The 20,516-nt window shown below is 37.8% G+C and overlaps 2 protein-coding genes across 8 annotated transcripts in view; both read left to right on the top strand.

Annotated features, from left to right (window-relative positions):
- Positions 1-8,601, top strand: part of LOC128192717 (pericentriolar material 1 protein-like) — a 28,796-nt gene extending 20,195 nt beyond the window's left edge. For all 7 annotated transcript variants that reach the window (XM_052865630.1, XM_052865633.1, XM_052865632.1 and 4 more), the window contains 9 exons: positions 488-652; positions 933-1,168; positions 2,560-2,698; positions 2,843-2,992; positions 4,388-4,521; positions 5,269-5,551; positions 5,855-5,923; positions 6,936-7,085; positions 7,716-8,601. In XM_052865630.1, coding sequence (XP_052721590.1) covers positions 488-652; positions 933-1,168; positions 2,560-2,698; positions 2,843-2,992; positions 4,388-4,521; positions 5,269-5,551; positions 5,855-5,923; positions 6,936-7,067 — 1,308 coding nt within the window. In that variant the 3' untranslated portion in view covers positions 7,068-7,085; positions 7,716-8,601. The remainder of the gene's footprint in view (positions 1-487; positions 653-932; positions 1,169-2,559; positions 2,699-2,842; positions 2,993-4,387; positions 4,522-5,268; positions 5,552-5,854; positions 5,924-6,935; positions 7,086-7,715) is intronic.
- An 864-nt stretch (positions 8,602-9,465) lies between these two features.
- LOC128156260 (uncharacterized) lies at positions 9,466-20,373 on the top strand. The gene is made up of 12 exons (XM_052818316.1): positions 9,466-9,757; positions 11,503-11,568; positions 11,898-11,964; positions 12,266-12,396; positions 13,274-13,383; positions 13,492-13,578; positions 13,892-13,996; positions 14,575-14,655; positions 14,766-14,918; positions 15,206-15,397; positions 15,511-15,703; positions 16,243-20,373. The coding sequence occupies exons 1-12, from the start codon at positions 9,649-9,651 to the stop codon at positions 18,021-18,023; spliced, it is 3,075 nt and encodes a 1,024-aa protein (XP_052674276.1). The 5' UTR covers positions 9,466-9,648; the 3' UTR covers positions 18,024-20,373.
- The last annotated feature ends 143 nt before the right edge of the window (positions 20,374-20,516 follow it).

Genomic DNA, 20,516 nt, shown 5'->3' on the forward strand with positions numbered 1-20,516 from the left:
TTTTCATCTTATTTACTATAAATTCTTTATTTTACACGAGTACTTAATTCCGCAATTCCACTTTTTGTATCAAATTGTGAGATAATAAAATGGCGAACACTGAATTTTTTAAAAATTTCTAATTAGAATTAGGAATCTACAGTAAATGTTTATAAACATGTTTCAAAATAGTAAATATATCTTGGTATGTGATGGTAACAAACTTTAACCAATACTATAAACTTTCTTTAATTCACATGTGGGAAAATTTCATGATGTTTACAAGAGCCTTGTTATCCCAAATATTTCTCACTGCAAACCAGTCATTAAATGTCTCTGGTATATTATTATCCAGATTAATCAAATCTTTATCACAAAAATTAGCCTTGAATCAAAGTTGGTTTACAGTATATAGAAATTCATAGTGAAGAAAAATTGTACCATTGCATGGAAGTATTAAATAGATAAAATATTTATGGATGTGAAATGACGTCCCTGTACTTTTTAGGCCTTAAAGAGGATGAGGGAGTATGACAAGAAAATAGCTGAGGGTGAGGCTAAGGCCCGGGCCCTGACCCAGCAAAGAGAGCTGAGGGAGATGGGCAGGGAGACTGAGCCAACCAGCAGCTCGGCCGTGGACCAGGGCAGTGAGAGCTCATTCTCCTCCATGTCTGTAAGTCACCAACTCACATCTACTTGTAGTACAAACAAACTAGGGTTAATTAAGTGGTTTTAGAGATAAATATGTAGTCTTAATTTTTTATAATATATACATATATGAATAAATAAAACATGAATATATCTGCAAAGAATTGTGTATGAAAAACCCCACATATTGACAAATTTAAACAGGAAAAAGTGTATTGTTCGAAACTATCTTCAGTCTTACTATGTAGTTGAGCATTGATCAGAGACTGTATCCTAACTGACATGACCTGGATTATATTTTCCAGTACCCTAAGATAGACACCCAGCAGTTGGACCAGCAGATCAAGGGCATCATGAAAGAGGTGATCCCGGTCATCAAAGAGAACATGGACAGTGTGTGCTCCACCCAGCTACTGGCCTACATCAAGCGCCTGGTGCTGTCTCTGGCCAGGCAGGGCGAGGTCTCCCAGTACTCGCGCTTCTTCAGCAACCAGATGTCCTCCACCCTGCAGGACACACTGGCCAAATACGAGGGCAGAAAGTAAGACAATCTGATCAAATACGAGGGCCGAAAATAAGATAATCTGATCAAATGCCAGGGTAGAAAGTAAGACAATCTGACAAAATACAAGGCCGAAAGTAAGACAATCTGATCAAATACGAGGGCAGAAAGTTAGACAATCTGACAAAATATAAGGGCAGAAAGTTAGACAATCTGACAAAATATAAGGGCAGAAAGTAAGACAATCTGACAAATTATAAGGGCAGAAAGTAAGACAATCTGACAAAATATAAGGGCAGAAAGTAAGACAATCTGACAAAATACGAGGGCAGAAAGTAAGATAATCTGATCAAATACGAGGGCAGAAAGTATGACAATCTGACAAAATACGAGGGCAGAAAGTAAGATAATCTGATCAAATACGAGGGCAGAAAGTAAGACAATCTGATCAAATACGAGGGCCGAAAGTAAGACAATCTGACAAAATGTAAGGGCAGAAAGTAAGACAATCTGATCAAATACGAGGGCCGAAAATAAGATAATCTGATCAAATGCCAGGGTAGAAAGTAAGACAATCTGACAAAATACGAGGGCCGAAAGTAAGACAATCTGACAAAATACGAGGGCAGAAAGTAAGACAATCTGACAAAATATGAGGGGAGAAAGTAAGACAATCTGACAAAATACGAGGGCAGAAAGTAAGACAATCTGACAAAATACGAGGGCAGAAAGTAAGACAATCTGACAAAATATAAGGGCAGAAAGTAAGATAATCTGATCAAATACGAGGGCAGAAAGTAAGACAATCTGACAAAATACGAGGGCCGAAAGTAAGACAATCTGACAAAATATAAGGGCAGAAAGTAAGACAATCTGATCAAAATACCAGGGCCGAAAGTAAGACAATCTGATCAAATACGAGGGCAGAAAGTTAGACAATCTGACAAAATACGAGGGCAGAAAGTAAGACAATCTGACAAAATATAAGGGCAGAAAGTAAGACAATCTGATCAAATGCCAGGGCAGAAAGTAAGAAAATCTGAACAAATACCAGGGCCAAAAGTAAGACACTCTGACTTTAGATGTTGGCATACTATTTTTGTGCCAAAGCAGGATGAGGATATGTTTCTTTTTCAAATGCTTATTTTCTTTAAATGTTATGATTAGGATTTGGAGAATCAAACCCAACATCATCATGCATTTTACATTAAAAGCACTTGTGATATTACTGAGACAAAGTCTCTGCTTGTTACAAATATGATGATTAACACTGAAAAGTCACTACACATTTTCCAACATAAAAGCAAGATCTATGATATTGGGAGATAATTTCTGGATACTGGTAATAGGCATTGTTGAGAATCGGACATTGTTAATGCTGTGTATGTGTATAACACTGTTAATGAGGGGGTGGCTATGATCTGTGACAGGATGCGGCAGTGTGGGGAGGACCTGCTGGTGGACATGTCTGAGGCCCTCTTCAATGAGCTGGCCTTCTTCAAGCTGATGGAGGGGCTGGGGGAGCCGGCTAATTACTCCGGGGAGGACGAGTATGAGTCTGCTACACAGGTCAGTTATCATTTATACTCTCTCTATGGAATACTCTTGAGGTTGGGAGGGGAGTGAATATCAACAGGTGTCTATATTGTAGTTGCAATACTCTAATGTGGTTTGATGGTTTGCTGTAGTCAATATTTCATTCTTTAACCCCAGAATCTTGCCTACGATGATGAATCTGGAATGCAGCATTTGGTGCAGACAGATGAATCAGACACCACAGAGACAGTGACTGATGAAGAGGAGGAGACACTTAACTCCTCAGTACGGGTCAACGATCGGGAGGAGGAGGAGGAACTCGGCAAGGTACCTCATCCCACACACAACCTCAACACCTTCCCCACACACACAACCTCACTCCACACAACCCCAACAGACATAATTTCACCTCAAACAAACTCAACCCACACTCATCTTCATCCCACACAACCTCACTCCACACAACCTCACCCGACACAATCTCACCCCACAAAACCTCACTCCACACAACCTCACCCGACACAACCTCACTCCACACAACCTCACCCGACACAACCTCACTCCACACAACCTCACCCCACACAACGTCATTGACACAATCTCACCCCACAAAACCTCACCCCACACACAATCTCACCCCACACAACGTCATTGACACAACCTCACCCGACACAATCTCACCCCACAAAACCTCACCCCACACAACCTCACCCCACACAACGTCATTGACACAATCTCACCCAACACAACGTCATTGACACAATCTCACCCCACACAACGTCATTGACACAATCTCACCCAACACAACGTCATTGACACAATCTCACCCCACAAAACCTCACCCCACACAATCTCACCCCACACAACGTCATTGACACAATCTCACCCCACAAAACCTCACCCACACACAATCTCACCCCACACAACGTCATTGACACAATCTCACCCAACACAACGTCATTGACACAATCTCACCCCACAAAACCTCACCCCACACAATCTCACCCCACACAACGTCATTGACACAATCTCACCACACAAAACCTCACCCCACACAATCTCACCCCACAAAACCTCACCCCACACAATCTCACCCCACACAACGTCATTGACACAATCTCACCACACAAAACCTCACCCCACACAATCTCACCCCACACAACGTCATTGACACAATCTCACCACACAAAACCTCACCCCACACAATCTCACCCCACACAACGTCATTGACACAATCTCACCACACACAACCTCGCCCCACACAACCTCACCCGACACAACCTCGCCCCACACAACGTCACCCGACACAACCTCAACCCACACACAATCTCACCCCACACAACGTCATTGACACAATCTCACCACACACAACCTCGCCCCACACAATCTCACCCCACACAACGTCATTGACACAATCTCACCACACACAACCTCGCCCCACACAATCTCACCCGACACAACCTCAACCCACACACAACCTTACTCCACACAACCTTACCCTACATGATCAGGTCACATAATATAACACACTGACTGAGAAAGTCTGACACTGAGGGCATGTTTTCATACTGACAAACATAGGAATCAGTATGTGCACAATGAGATCACGAAAGACCAAAACAATGAATCAGTCTGACATTATCGTGATTTCCTCAGCAGGCTGACTGAAATTGCATTTACTTATTGAAATAAATATGGCTTATGTTTGGCTTTTATTTTTAGGAAAGAGATGATGAGTTTGCCAATGAAGTAAGGATCCAAGATTCTGAGGATAAAGATGATGATACAGAATCACCCTACAAGAATGCTCCTGTACAAATACAGCTAGCTCCTAGTGAGACCAAGCCCTTCACAAGGTAACTCATCATATATATAACACCTGTACAATATCACCTACACATATACACTGGGTAACTCATTAAATAACACCTGTACAATATCACCTGTACAGATACAGCTAGCTTCTAGTGAGACCAAGCCCTTCACCAGGTAACTCATCAAATAACAATTGTACAATATCACCTACACAGATACACCCAGTAACTCATCATATAACACTGTACAGTATCACCTACAGATACACCCAGTAACTCATCATATAACACCTGTATAATATCACCTATACAGATACACCAGGTAATTCATCAAATAACACCTGTACAGTATCACCTATACAGATACACCCGGTAATTCATCAAATAACACCTGTACAGTATCACCTATACAGATACACCAGGTAACTCATCAAATAACACCTGTATAATATCACCTATACAGATACACCCGGTAATTCATCAAATAACACCTGTACAGTATCACCTATACAGCTAAACCTGGTAACTCATCAAATAACACCCGTACAATATCACCTATACAGACTTCCAACTTGTGATTTACAAAATTTTGCACTGCCTTTTACCATGGAAGTACTGATAGTAGGGAGATTATTAAAATTCAGTTAAATCACTTGAAATGTCCTACAGGAAAGTAAAAACTTTGAAGTTATCATACAGGACATAACCAGTATCTTGCAATATACATGTACACGTTTTTAATTATGTACAAGAAATTTATACAAGTCTGGCAAATTTTCTCCCGATCAGAATTGGGAGCGATGAAGATGATGAGGATGCGGATGAATCCCAGAGTGCGGACGATCCGTCAGATACGGCAGTGTCCCACCTGATGGAGTGTGCCATGGAGCAGGACGGGACTGTGGATCAGGAGGGGGATGACACTCAGGACGATAACGACGACGACCAGGGGGCCCGGAGTGACAGCAACACTCCACAGAAGGACATGCCCACCCCAGTCAAAGACACACCCACCTCAGCCAAAGACACACCCACCAAAGAACCAGCTGTCAGTCCACAGGTCAATGGACATGTAAGACACTGCCTCTGTAATCAGTATTACTAATACAAGCAAATTTTAAAATCTGTTAATATTGTTCAAATATTGTTCAAAATTTATAAAATCTTTCAGCTAGACGTCCAATGTGATTTTATTCAAGTCTCATTGATAAGTTCTTATCTGTAATATCATCAACTAAAATTATATTCAAATCATGTGGATGCATTTATTTCTATAGGACAATGATAAAATGCAATGATACATTATGATGTTTTACAGAAAATTGGCTTTTTGTTTTTATATTGCATTGTTTTTTTGTGTTTGTTTTTTTGATAGATGGAGGAGGAAAATGGAAATGAGATCACAGTGGGAGATTTACCTGCTGGAAATCTTAACATCTCACAGGTAAAGATTTTTATTTCAAAACCTGTAATAGCGAGCGCAGCTTGCCGGCGCAGCTCTAAGAACCAGTGTGCGCGGGAAAAAGAACGAACTAAACCTACAGTTCATCAAACAAAATTTTTTGTCAACGTCCCATAATGCTCTCTAAAGTTTTCACCTGTGGTGCTATGCCAAAAATGGCCGACTTTTAACTCGTAATTTACGGTATCTTAAAGTTTGAAGACACATTTTGAGTACCACATATGCTTTGGCGAGACTCAAGAGATTTGTTAGTTGCTTCCATACCTTCGTATTGAGTCGAGATACGTAAACAGTTATGGATGACGTCACAGTGCTCTCGCGCTATATTTCCTGTGATAAATTTAGAGGTGGATCAAACATCTGTAATGAGTGTACTAGCTATTTCAGTATAGACTGCAATACCTGTCTCATTGACATATGATTTGTTTCTTTTTTTATATAGAGATTATATAAATATATACTAGCAATAGCCATACTTTACCGTCATATCGATTCATTTTTAAGCTAATTGTGCATGCATGTACAGTAGGCAGGTAAGTATATATGAGTAGGGAGGAAATAAACAATAGGACATTTTGAACTAAATAAAAAGGAATAAAGAGAAAAAATAAACAGTTGAAAAATGTATGTAGATATTGCATATAGTCAAACCATTAAATTTAAAAGTGGGAAATAACACACCTACAAACAGGAACTGGGCACTCTCTCTCTCAATCGGGAGAGGGATAGGGGGTTGCGCTGTATGTATCATGACCATTAAAATTAGTACATTTGCCCTGGCATACTTATTGTAGAGAAATAATCTCTCAAAAATTCTTTGACGTTCGTTGATACCTAAATAACACTAGGTTGACAATGATGCAAGGTACAGTATGTGTAATTCTTGCTGCGCTCGCCAGAACGGTAGCACCGAAAAACATATTACATGATGTACTTGTATTAAATGTATCCTATCTTGATATTGTGTAATTGTTGGGTTATGATCTTTCTGTAGGAACAAATTGAGAACAAAATGAATGAAGAACAGCAGAGCAATGGGAATGTGAATGCCGTCTTGTCCTCCATAGAGGGGAAGGAGGAGTTAGCCGGTGATGGACAGTTCCTCAAGGATCCCCCCACTGCCTGATGATGTGTTCTAAGCAGTGTAAGTAACAAGATTCTCACACTTAACTGTAAGTACAAACATCCTCACACTTAGGTGTTTTAGTAAAAACATCCTCACACTTAGGTGTTTTAGTAAAAACATCCTCATACTTAAGTGTGTAAGTAAAAACATCCTCATACTTAAGTGTGTAAGTAAGCCGTTCTACTGCCTAATGTGTTTTTATCCATGATAAGTCACTTTCCCTTCTCCAGAACTAAGCATCTTAACACTATATATGTGTTATTATTGTGTAAGTAACCCTTCTCACTAAGTAATGTGTTCTTTCTCATAAAGAAAATCCACCCTCCCACTGCCAAATGTGTTCTGAGCTGTGTAAATAAACCTAATGTGTTTTTAACATAAAGAAAATCCCCCCCCCCCCTTCCCACTGGTTAGGCTTTTCTCTGTTCTCCAGAATTAAGTGTTTTACAGTTATGTGTTGGTTGCTATCTGCTACATGTACTTTGTGTTAATTTAGCAGTAAACAAAGAAGTCTTTTCCAGTTTTAGTCGTTTGTTTTATCATTTGTAAGATAAAACTATATGCATATATTATTTAATACATAATGCACAGTTTTCTGCCTAATATTGGTTAAATCAATTCTTATAACAATTCTCTTTTTTATTCTAGATGGCAATAAATCAACGAAAGAGAGATTGTTCCCCTTAACCCTCCCAATGCTGGAGGCACAAAACTGTTTTCTTTTATTTATGTACTATCAAATGTACATGCAATGTTGTAGTATTATTCAAATTGACTTTGTTTGCAAAAAAAAAATAATCAGAATGTTTGTAGATTCCATGTAAATAATATACCTATGTATGTTACCTGTATGTGTTACCTGTATGTGTTACCTGTGTGTTGTAGAAGAAGGATCTGCTCGGTGTTTTACACTGCTGTCATAATCATCCCATTATTTTTATTCAGAACATTGTCTCACAATTGATCTGACTGACCTTATGTTTGTGTACCAAAATAAAATGGGACCTGTAGATTTTTAATGAATTGAAAAGCTTGAATGTGATACCAAATATTTTGAACAGAAATCTCCTAGAAAGTATCAAATCTTTATGTGTGCGTTATTTGTACACTACTTGTTGTGACTGTGTATTCTGTAAAAAGAAATCTGTTATTGACCTGTACATCAATATGCTGAGATTTACTGGCTCTCCATGAATTAGTAGAATCTCATTAACACTGATTGTTGACAATAACCATATTAAGGTGGATCGGTGAATCTGCTTGTCTCAGACAGTGCTTCTAACTGTGAAGTTTTGCACATTCCATAAATTAGTTGTGATATTCCATCAAGCACTTCATTGCTGTCATCCGTCCATTATATGTTGACAATTTTTACATTTTACAGATTTAATTGAGAATTGACAGAAGTTTGATTAGTTTAGCGGTCCATATCATTACTTATTTTTCTTTGAGTGGTTTGTTAGGAGTTGTACTGATTACGATTATAAACTTGTCATTTGCCATCAAGTGATTAATAAAATTGTCTGAAGACATCTGTGATGTGTTATGATTTTTAATATATGAGTACTAAGGGTAATAAACTGTCTGTGTATGTCTGACTGTGCTGATGTTTGGATGCTGTGTGCATGCCGAGAGTTTAGAGTGGACGTACAGTCGGTTCTTTGCTAGATGCATGTGAAGAAATTGCATACTTTTTATAAAACTTAATGACTGTAACATTTGCAATACATCTGTAAACCACTTTGGTTAACAGTTGAATTTTAAACTGATATATTTTAAAATGTACTTGTGTAACAATGAGACCGTAAATACAAATGTATATATAAATACAAATACAAAAGTTTGGGCTATTTGGACCATGAATATTGGTCTGGGTAGCTCAGTGGTAGAGCCCTGACAACGGTTGCAGGGGTTCCAGGTTCGATTTCTGGTCCAGCCATATATTTTCAATGTACATGTATTTATATGCTCATCCCCCCTTTCCTACTACATTAGTAAAGATATGCTTGTACTTTTTCTCGCAACAGACATTTTTCTCAAAATATAGTAACGAATAGCATACAATGGAGTTGCCCCCCCCCCCCCCACCCCCCTCTACACTTTTTGGAGCACGTACCTATAAGTAATTAAGGTGAAATTGGTAAATTAATAATTAAGCTTCTGTTAGTTAGTTACTGCAATAATCTATCATTGGCAAGGGACGTACACTAGTATATTAACTTTGTATTACTATATATAGTACACGTCGCTGCATTCACTGACTGCAGAGACATAAGCGTCTCTGCTGACTGTCATTTACGTATTGCTGAATGCAGTCAGCGTGGGAATGTTTCAATACAATTCCTTTGGCTGAAAGCTTCAGTTACACTACAGGCCATTATGTCAGATCAACATCTCGTGAGATTCTGCTAAAACGGTGTGTCAATCGCAATATAAAAGAGCGTTGTCGTTTCAATATTCCGGATAATTTTGGGGCACGTATTGATTTACCTTGCTAGCTTCACATCCGGTTGTATTTTTAGCGCGGGTGTCTGTCGTCTGAGCGTCTCTGCATGTGCAAGTATATCCATAAAACCTTCACATGGAGCATATTGGGAAGCAGGTTAGAGTTGTCCTAAAAGATGACTCTCGATTCGATGGCTTTGTCCATTCTATGGACACTGGGACAGGCAAACTAACTCTGCATAAAGGTAAGGATGCCAGAATGCTTGACCATGGCCACATTAAGTCTGATACATTGTAACGTGTAAGTTTGTAACAGCTGCTGACCAAGATGCAAACGCATGTAGGATTTTTTCCCAATCAAAATTACAGATTTGACACCTTAATTGGCTTTGTTGTGGATAAAGATTGACACAAGCGATGAATGTAGAATTAAATAACGGTCGATTGCAACCTATTTGGGTAAATGCCGTTTTTGGACAGTGTACAGTCACTTAATTTTATAGCTACATAACTTGAATTACCTCAAAGTTTTTCTCTACCTACCTTATATACGTTTATTAAGCTACTCAAGCATTTTTTTCCCGTAATTTAGCATTTGTACAACTTTAATAAACTGATCAAAAAACAATTTAGGCCTAAAAAAAATTGTGTGTTTAGGGTAACACTGATGAAAAAATTAGGTTAGGTAGGTAGGGATTTTTTTTTATGTTATCATATATTTTTTTTGTATGAATCCTAAGAATGTTTGTTTGTTTCATATTTAAAAACGTATTTTTTATTGGAAATAAGATAAAATTCACAATCGGATAAAATCAGACATCTAAAAATGGTAGGATCGGGCCATTTTTGTAGGTTAGGTAGGGTTACCCGAAACACACACCTTTTTTTTTTAGGCCTTATGAACAAATTACGCTTGTAGTTTTTAAATTTTTTTTGCTTTTTCTGCGCAATTGCAGTCAGAACTCTGAAGTTTTCAAGCTATGTATAACTGTTTGACCAAACATCGTCCGAATAGTATTAGTCAAAAAATGAATATTTTATTATACCAAAGAAAACATTATTTGTTGGCAATGCAGAATATCTTGGTGATAAACAAATTAGAGTTATCAAAATTTTGATTTAACCTAACGATCAAATTACTGTAAATGTATGATATTTGGCGGAAATTAGTTTTTGAACAAGTTGGGGTGGATTTGAATTAGCGTTTTCCTGAATGTGACTATTCTTATACATATGCACATGGCATTAAGCGATGAACTTGATTTAGCGGAAGCTGCATTCCGCCAAAAGCGCTAAATAGAATACACAGCCAAATGTAGTACGTTTACAGTATGTCAGAGGTGTTCCGAATGAGGGAAATGGAATGCCGCCAGTGAATAGTTTTAATAACTATTCATTAGCATAAGGGCAGATAGCATGGAAACTATTTTGTGGTTAGATAGAATAGCATGCTTATTTGTTGTAATTTATTAAAAAAATATTCAAATGAGGTATAATGAATATATACATATTAACCTATCTTTGAGCAAATTTCTAAAGCTCTTAGAGTATACATAACTTTTAATTTTGGGATAAAAATACACTTTATCCCACACATAGTTCTTACTTTCAATTGAAACATTGGATCGAAAGTTTTTAATTCAAGTTTATGGGCAAAAAAACATCAACAAGCGCCAGTCATTTGATGATGGATTTAACTCTGTTGAACAAAACGGCTGCCAATGCATGTATATGACAGCATCCACAAGTTTGAAGAAAATTGTTTAACTGTTAATGATAATGCCCCGATTAAACTATCATTTTTCACTGATTTTCTTATATATATATATATGTGTGTTACCTTTAAGTCTTCCTTGGCCTACCTCTCGCTCCGCTAGGTATTATTTTATGCCCTGTAAACTCAATCATTATGTACCTGGGATTTGGGCAATTTTAACATGTTTCATGTGCATTATTCTGAATATGTTTTATCTATTTTTCATGTTTATAGTCACGGACGAGGATGGCAGAAGACTTCCTGGGATAAAACATTTTTTTAATGATGAGCTACATGACAGTGAGTTGATAGGAATCATGTAGAAGTTTTCTGTGCTTTCTCAATGGGAAGTTTTAGTTCTGTTTTTGTGCATTGAAATTTCAGTTTAAATAATGGATTAAAAAACAACAAATAAATACAAAATATTGAAACTATATGACAGATATATGGTAAAACTCACCGCAATCAAAGTTCCTTTTAAGTGTGTAATTTAAGTACGGTGTATCTCTATATTTAAATAAGAAAGTGTTATCTCATAAAGGTTGGATATATAAGTTGTTTTAATGTCCATATACTGGACTTCTTTGAGGAGATTGTTGTATATTATTCAATGTTTGTTTCGTTTTCAGTCTATGCATTTGAGAATGAATTGAAACCCTCCAGTAAGAATGTGACAGAGGGCCTAGTGGACAAAAAGTAAACACACATTTAACTGCTTTCTCTGCTTTATAATGTTTTTATTTTATACACAGTGGAATTGCATGTATTTAATAGTGATTATGACAGAATAACATATCTATGGATATTAATATTTGGTATTCCTGAGAAATGAAGCAAACAATGACTATTATAGTTCTTTTATAAAATAGAAATTAAAAGTACTGGTATCCTGATCTGAATGATATTGAATCAAACCAAAGTATTTTGAATTCAAACTGGATTTGTAATGAACAAACTCTGAATCTTTCCAGTCCTAATTGTGTGTACTTCCTTCCAGAGAGACTGGCAAAAAGTTATTTAAAACAAAAAATGTTCCGGCCCATCTCCAGAGAATGCGGGACTTTAAGCCGGAGACTGTCCTGCTGTCAAACATTGCCAACACCAGCACAGAACATCCAGTCAAACAAGGTACGTTCAACTTGATCCTGTGAATGATTGTCAAATTGAATTGGATTATTAAGTATCCAACCAAAAATTGGCAAATTGAATTGGATTATTAAGCATCCAAATACGACTCTGCAAAACTTATGTGGTTTAATAAATATCTTGAGTCTAATAATTTTTTGTCGGACAGTCAGGATTGCGCAAATGAAACATTCTTTAACTAAGGTGGCCTCATCTGTAAAATTTTAAGATTTAAACTTTTTTTGTTCTGAGTCAGTCTTGACTAGATACGTATGTGTAACATTTTTGAATTCGAGAGGGTTGCAAACATAGTGAATTTATTACCCCCATCCCTCTAGAAGTTGAAAAAACTCTTTTTTTATCACCAAAGTGTATTCCAACATGCCATTCGTCGGTTCTGAGTAAATGAAATAAACTATATGCTGCCTTACATGTAAGTCATACACTTAGAGGAAAGTAAATTGTACATTGTCAATAGGTCAACTTTTTGTATTGTGCATCATAAGTATAAGTTTATATTTATTAAAAGGAATTTTCACTTGATGATCTAATTAAACAAAAGGGTGAGCCAGGGTGTTTAATAGATTTTTCACTCGTTGAATGATGTTAGTTGTCAAAAATGTTGTAACTTTTAAATTCAGGGGCATTAAAACTTGTTTTTAGCAAAACATCTGTAAATGATTTTTGCTTTGTTTTGATCCTTAAGAGAGCTGCATTATAATCATGTGACAGTAAAGAGCTTTGGGTCTCTTCGTGAATAGTGTTTACAGTGTAGGAGAGAATTATTGAGGTTATCGTGCAGTGAATGCTATTTATTATGTGTTTGTAAGACTTAGTGAGCTGGTATTGTAGTGACTGTACAGCGGATGCTTCCTTACAGATAACCAGAGCTCTGACTATGATTCCAGCAGTGACCCCGAGGCCCTGGAGGGGGGAACTGAGGCCCCTTATGTCCTCATCAATAAAGTGGACAGGAAGTTTCATGACGCTGTATGTACATTGTATTTGTCCATAGCATCATTTTGATTTTTACCAGTGAACATCTTGTTTGTATGTGTAGGTTTATAATGATAATTCCTCTATCATGTAATGTTACAGATCGACGCAGTACTTAACTGCTCGGTAGTTGGACTAGCCATGCAGGGGGTGTGTGTCGGAAGATCTGGAGAAGTCTGCTGGGTGCAGGTGAGAGTTTATTACCATGAAACACGCTACCATGGATACTCAGTGCTTATGTCTCACAGAGAAATGCCTTTACACACCTGTTAATTTTTGGTTTCTTTAAAGTAGAGTACATGTATATTCACTCTTTGTTTGCATACATTAGGAAATTTTATATGTACAAGGATGTGATTTAGAAAAAAAGGCAATAGTTTATATATTGTTGTATGTGTACACTGATAATGTTTGTTGTATTGCATTTTTTCAGTTTTCAAAGGCGTTGCCACCTTTGCGGTCTTAGTTAGGGACGATAATGCTGATATTTTATTGGTTTCAGTTTGCCACAGACAGAGATGTGTTTTTGTTTGACATCTTGGAGTTACCTCCAGAGTGTTTTGAAGAAGGAATCAAAGCCATTTTAGAAAATCCAGATGTCTTAAAAGTGAGTACAATTCTAGTGGCCTGGCATGATCATAGATGAATTACTGTGGAATTGCTGTGTACATTACTTGTTAGGAAGAACAGTATTTACAGTGATGTATGACCCAACATTTATTATTAGGCTATATCATGTATGTGTAGTAGGCAAGGAGTAATAAGCATATAGATACAGTGAAAATATATATATGGCTGGACTGGGAATCGAACCCGAGACTCCTGCAACTCTAGCCAGGAGCTCTACCCCTGAGCTACCCAGGCCGATATTCACGGTCCATATAGCTCCAACTACTACATATATAAAGGGCAACACAAGGATTGAACACTTCTCTTTTTGTTATACATTTATGATAAGAAATTCAATCTACAAGAGAACTATTACTGGAGCATGATGTTATGAGGCATTATTGTAATATTAATTAGATGATTGACTAAATCTTTAAACCGTTATGAACTTTTACTGTGCTGTGTTTGAAGGTTTCCCTACTTGTGTCACATTATTTTATACTTATCACTTACACTGTGTTGTATATGACATGTTTCTATCCCATGAAGCTATATCACTTACCCTGTTTTTGACAGGTAACCCACGATTGTCGCCTGATTTCTGATTACCTTTTCCACCGCCACAACATCAAACTCATCAACGTGTTTGATACACAGGTAAGAGCCATGTGTTGTCTGTCAATTGTCAAACACCCCGCCTTTTTATTTTGCTAGATACCTGGAACTTCTGTTGTAAATTAGATATTGTATAATTTGGTTTTATTCAGGTAGCTGACGTATTTGTGGATCGCCTGTTCAAGGGAGGTAAGGGAGGCGACTGGCCGCGTTATGTGAAAGGCCTTGCAGACTGTGCTCTCAACCATCTGAATCTGGAGCCCGAACAAGTCCTCAACCTCAAAACCAGAGAGAGGCTTAAGAAGGTAAACCTTCTTGTGGTCAATCAGTTAGGGAGAATTACTGAATTCCTACATGCTGTGTAAATTACCAAAAACCTAATTAAATATGCAGTATTTTTATTTATTTTTATTTTCATTCACATCTATGAATTTTAAAAATTTGTAATTTTTTTAAAAAGTTTTTACATTCTATAAAAAAGTCAGCAGTATGATAACATTTTTTAAAATGATACAGTTTTGCATTATTTGATGATATAGAAACAAAGTGGATTATTGTCTTAAAAATGTAGAGCTCTGTTTCTGTCTTCCAGCATGACGAGGAGATCTGGGCCACCCGTCCTATCAGTCGTCAGCTATTAGACGCCCTCTATAAGAACGTTGTACACCTCCGTCCTTTACGTCAGGTTCTCATCGAGAAAATGATGGCCGAATACGTCGCAGGGGTGGACGTGTATCTGTCCCAGGTCAGGGATTCCTCCACAAAGGATGCTAAAGCGCACCAGGTAATAACCTAAGGTCAAGGTCAATTTATTAAATTGAGATTTATCTTAAAAAGATGTGTACAAGTATGAATCATCTTTATAAATATTAATGTAATTAACTGTCATATTTTCAGTCCAACCTAATACCTATGGCATTTGAGGGATTGCGGAAACTGATGCCTCGCTTAGACAGCTATCGCTGGGGTAGTAATCGACTCAGTGCCGAGACCTCTAACGTGAAGGGGTTCACGGACAACGTCCTTCCTGTGCAGGACCCCAAGGTCATCATTAGTCATGATTCTATTTGGCATCAAAGACCTTCCAAGGGTATGTATCATGTCCATTGTTGTAAAAAAAAGAGGTGGGTTTAGACCCCCAAAAATGCAGTATTGTGTTCAATAAGGGCATATACTTGTAGATACAGCCTCTGGTAACTAAATAACAATATCTACTAAACTAATAAAACACAAACAAAATCAACACAAAGAATGGTTAATGTTGATCAGTCACAGGAGATTGCATGCATTATCTATTAAATTGCTTTGGGGGGGCAAAAGAATCTTTAAATATATATATGCAAAGACTTAAATAATTGCAATATTCACTTAGAATGAGTTCGGGTGCAAAAATAGTGAGCTGATGGGGGAAGTAAAAACTCAGATTTTGTAATTCCTAAAAATGGTAGACTTCTGCATAGAGTTTACACGTGTGATCATGTCCCCTCATTAGTTCTCCTCAAGATAGAAAATGGCACTTTGTCTTTAATTTGGTTTCATTTGTAGAACATTTTTATAATGTCACACAAATACTCAATAGAAAAATTCAGCTCCTTTTGATTAGATATTATTTTCTCTTTTCTATTCAAGGTCAACACATGTTCAAACAAGTTGCCAATCAGTTCAAATTTGTTAAAGAAGATGGAACACCATGTAGGGTAGCTGAACAGAAGTTTGACAGTACATCAGATGGCCAGAAGCTTGCCTCGGTTAACCAGAATCCAGTGTCAGTTAACCAGAACCCTGCCTCGATTAGCCAAAATCCTGCCTCTGTTAGCCTGAAATCTGCCTCCGTTAGCCAAGGTCCTGGCTGTGTTAACCAAAATCCTGCCTCGAATAGCCAAAGACCTGACCCTGTGTCAGTAAGCTACGATTCTGTGTCTTTTGGCCAGAATCCTGCGAGTTCTAGTTCAAGGTCCACCACAAGTCCACATATTAGCCCCACAAAACAACCTGCACAGAGCAGTTTTGAAACAACCCTGACACAAAGAGGAGGAATGAATGCCTCACTGTCTTCATTGAGGGGCTTGACAGATGTGGAGAAAGATTTGGAAGTGCAAAAAATTATAAACCAGTCAGAAGAAGAGGAAGTTCCAACTGGCATGTTAATAAGATCTGTTTTGAAGCAGACAGACCCGAGACAATTAGAAGAAAGAGAAGAAGACTCAGAGACCTACGAGTTCAAACCGGCTGGAGTGATGATATTTGCCAAAAAGAATGACAAGACCACGACAAGGAGGCAGAAGGAGGTGGATGACCTTGAGCTAGAGATGGCGCAGTATGTGATGGAGAACCAGCCAATGGCCGGGTCCCAGCAGGAGGAGTCAGAGTACGATGACTGGGGAGGGACGCGGCACAGACCCCTGGTGGTCAGCCAGGAGAACAGGGACACTATTCTGAAGAAGTTCCTGGAGATGGCAGGGGTGGAGAAGGCACGGAGACAGGCAGAGCTAGAACTCCAGGAAGATACCCTCACAGTACCAGCCGTGCATAGGAACTCTGATACTCAATCAGTTCCATCTGTGCATGGGAACTCTAACATACTCCAAAACTTTGCAGCAGTGAGAGGTGCATCCTCAGTAGTAAGTGGAACAGTGGAATCTCAAACTAATGGTCAGTGGTATTTACAGCCCTATCTGGGCCGGACTGAGCGGTCACTGAGTGATGATGACCAGAGTGTTTGTGGGTCAGACACGTTGACTCAGGGCAGCACCACAGTGTCGCAGCAACTCTCTGTCAGAAGTGGCCATCTACAGCAAAAACGCTGTCTGTATCGAGGTCAGATTTCATCCAAAGCGAGACTGCCGGAAACATCTGAAGAGAGTGATAGGAATCTCAACATCAGCTTACCATCCAGGTTTGAATCACCAATCTCACATCAGAATCATAGATCTGTCAGTGTACCAGCAACACCAGCAAATACTCATGAAATCGGCCAGCAACCCAGAAATAGACAGGAGGTGAGAGGAGGACAGCCAGGTATAACAGACCTGTCCAGACTGGCATCAATACTGGCCAAGACTTCCATCAGATCTCCGTCCTCTGTAGGCCAGGATCCACACGGAGTGTCCAGAAGTCCTTTAAGTATGTCATCATCATCCAGATCCCCCAACAAAAGTGATCAGGAGTCGTCCATTATCAACCGTATCCTGCAGGATATACCTGCCTCACCCACCTCTGGCTGCTCATCCTCCACCGCCGGTGTTCACTGTTCCCAAAGAAACATTTCCCCTGCCTCGTCCTGTAGGGGCGGGATCACCCAGACTTCTCCCCGCAAATCAGAAAGCGTGACTGCAGCACTGAACGCAACTGATAGCAAGATCCAGCGGATAAGAATCCTTGCTGAAGCATTAAAAAAATCAGAGAATTGAGCTATATGCATTAATTTTGAGTGATTTATGGAGGCATTAATTTCTTATTTAGAATCATCAATCTTATCATGTGAAGTAGCTGCAGGTCTGTAGCTCTACTGGGACATTCAGGTTGACATGATAAAGAAGTACACTTCCTCACTTACAAAAAACTGGCAATTTACAACGCACTGAAACATGTGCTAGTTTTGGACTGTGGTTTTATTAATATTCATGGTCATCAGTTTATATGATCTACAGAATGTCAACCTAAATCTTCTAGTCATGTTACAGAATCGCAGCTACATATGGAGTACTTGTTTAACTTCAATATCTCAAACTTCTACATCTTCAACTCCATGGATATACCAAAGGGAGTTTGAACTTCGATGTTTATGTTTTTATTAAAATTCATTATTACTATTCTGTTGATATCTAAGAAGTTTTTTTTTTCTTTGTGCCATCAAGTTCAATCAATGTTGTTTGACAACTTAAATCTTTTATTAAAAATACTGATTTTTTAAAAAGGGTTTAAAAAGTAGGTGTACATGTGTTTGAAACAGAACTTTTACAGTGAAATTATCACAGTTTTTTCATGTGGATAAGTAACTGTACAGTTTGAAAATTCTATAAAAGCCCCAGGGGGTCTTGTACCGGTGATGTGTTGATCAGTAGGTGCTGCGTATTTCTTCTTTAAAAAGAAAGTTGGTCACAATGTGGAGGTTCCTTATACCTTTGAATGTTGCATTTCTTGAAAATAGAAATTTTAATTTTCTTTCAGTTGTGAATAATTTTAACTTAAAAAAAGATAGGTCATTTAATGTGAAAAAATCTAAGATATTAAAATGATAAGTTTAGTAGAGTTTTAATGATCATTACTATGCAACTCTTCTGACTCCACCCACATAAAAGACAGGGTGGAAGCTTGTTTATATGTGCCTGTGGTTACTGGCAGCTTTACACGTTCATGATGTCTGTTGTTTTTGTTGTTGGGTGTTGAATCAATTGATTTTATGATTTATTTTTATGCATTCATTGAAATTCACAAAAAAATGTCAATTGATGTTTTGATGAACTTTTGATTTATGATCAGTATAATGAAATCTTAAAAAAATTGGTGTTTGATGAATGGTAACGAAACCAGATTAATTAATCTGCTCAGTGTAAAGGGAGCTGACTTTGGAGAGATATCAGGAGTCTGTGATGGAGGCTTGTTGTTATGGTGTTTTGGTGTACTGTTGATGGCTTACCTCCCCTCTCTCCATTTAAGGTATCACACCGGTAATCGGCCAATCAAAATGAACTTAGTCAATTGTAGTTCCATATATACTTCAGAAGTTCCATATATACTTCAGAATTATTTTTTTCCTTGACTGCATTTTTACATATTCCTTTACTCAGTTTTAAAAATTTTTGTACCACTGAGTAGGATATTTCATGTATTTTGTTAGGTAATGATCTTTTTTCACAGGGACTACTTCTTTCAGGGCACATGCAGCAGCTTCCTGGGGAGTGTGCAGTCTGTTTACATACAAATGGAAAACACGTGGTTTTGAGGGTAGACCTGTTTGGAGCTAGATATTTTGAGAAAATGCAGTATCGCTTGCCCTTTTTATGGTGTTAGCTGATGAGATAGGTAACAAATAACATTTCCTCCGAATATTTTGTCATGAGGAATACAAACTGATTTTTAAGAATTTTTTCCCCTCTATAGTGCTATATAGTGAAAACAATTACCGGTGTGATACCTTTAAATGGAGTCTCCCATCTTCTTTTTCCATCTGTTTATTAAATCATTTTTAGAACAACCATATTGTGTTCAACAATTTCTTGTTATACAAATCAGGTTATGTGATGTGAACTAAAACTAGCTAGATTGTTGTTGGTCTCTGACGATTGTATTTGATGGGTCATGTTTTTTTTTCAATACAAGTGCTTTGTTACATCAGTGTCACTCTTGCACACAGCACATTTTTCCATATTCATATACTGGCCCTTTCGTCACCACCTTTCCTCAAGTCAATTCTCAGCCTCAAGTCTTAGATTTGACCTCAAATTTATGTACTTTTCATTCAAGGACTGAGTTGAGCATTATGAAAATTTTTGTGATGGCGGGGCCAGGTATATATCAGTCAATTCTTAGCAATGGAAAATATATAACTGCAATTTTTGACATTTGTTCTTTATCCCTTTTTCTACAACTGCAAAGGACAATAGTTTCTTGGAGTTTTATTATTTTAGTAGCTATTCTTTGATAAAGTGAAATACTGATATATAGCAATTTAAACTACAGATTAACTTCAGAGGGTTTGATGATCGTGGCCATATTTAGACTGTTTTAATCTCCTTCAGAAGAAGAGCTCTGTATAAGGTTATAATTAAAAAGCTAAATTATATAGAATATTTCTTGACTTGATGATAGTTTATAGCCTTAAAAAGTAATATTATAATAAGATTTAAGGTAGACCTGATGGTTAATGTGTTGACCACTCAGCCTCCTTGTACTTTGTGTAA

This window comes from Crassostrea angulata, chromosome 7 (assembly GCF_025612915.1).
Source record: "Crassostrea angulata isolate pt1a10 chromosome 7, ASM2561291v2, whole genome shotgun sequence".
Classification (NCBI taxonomy): domain Eukaryota; kingdom Metazoa; phylum Mollusca; class Bivalvia; order Ostreida; family Ostreidae; genus Magallana; species Magallana angulata.

What these genes read in the sequence shown, in the direction of transcription:
- LOC128156260 (XM_052818316.1), top strand. Translation starts at nt 9,649, where the DNA reads ATGGAGCATATTGGGAAGCAGGTTAGAGTTGTCCTAAAAGATGACTCT. An exon ending in GAGAAGTCTGCTGGGTGCAG is followed by an intron (nt 13,579 to 13,891) that starts GTGAGAGTTTAT and finishes TATTGGTTTCAG; the next exon opens with TTTGCCACAGACAGAGATGT. An exon ending in GCATCAAAGACCTTCCAAGG is followed by an intron (nt 15,704 to 16,242) that starts GTATGTATCATG and finishes TTTCTATTCAAG; the next exon opens with GTCAACACATGTTCAAACAA.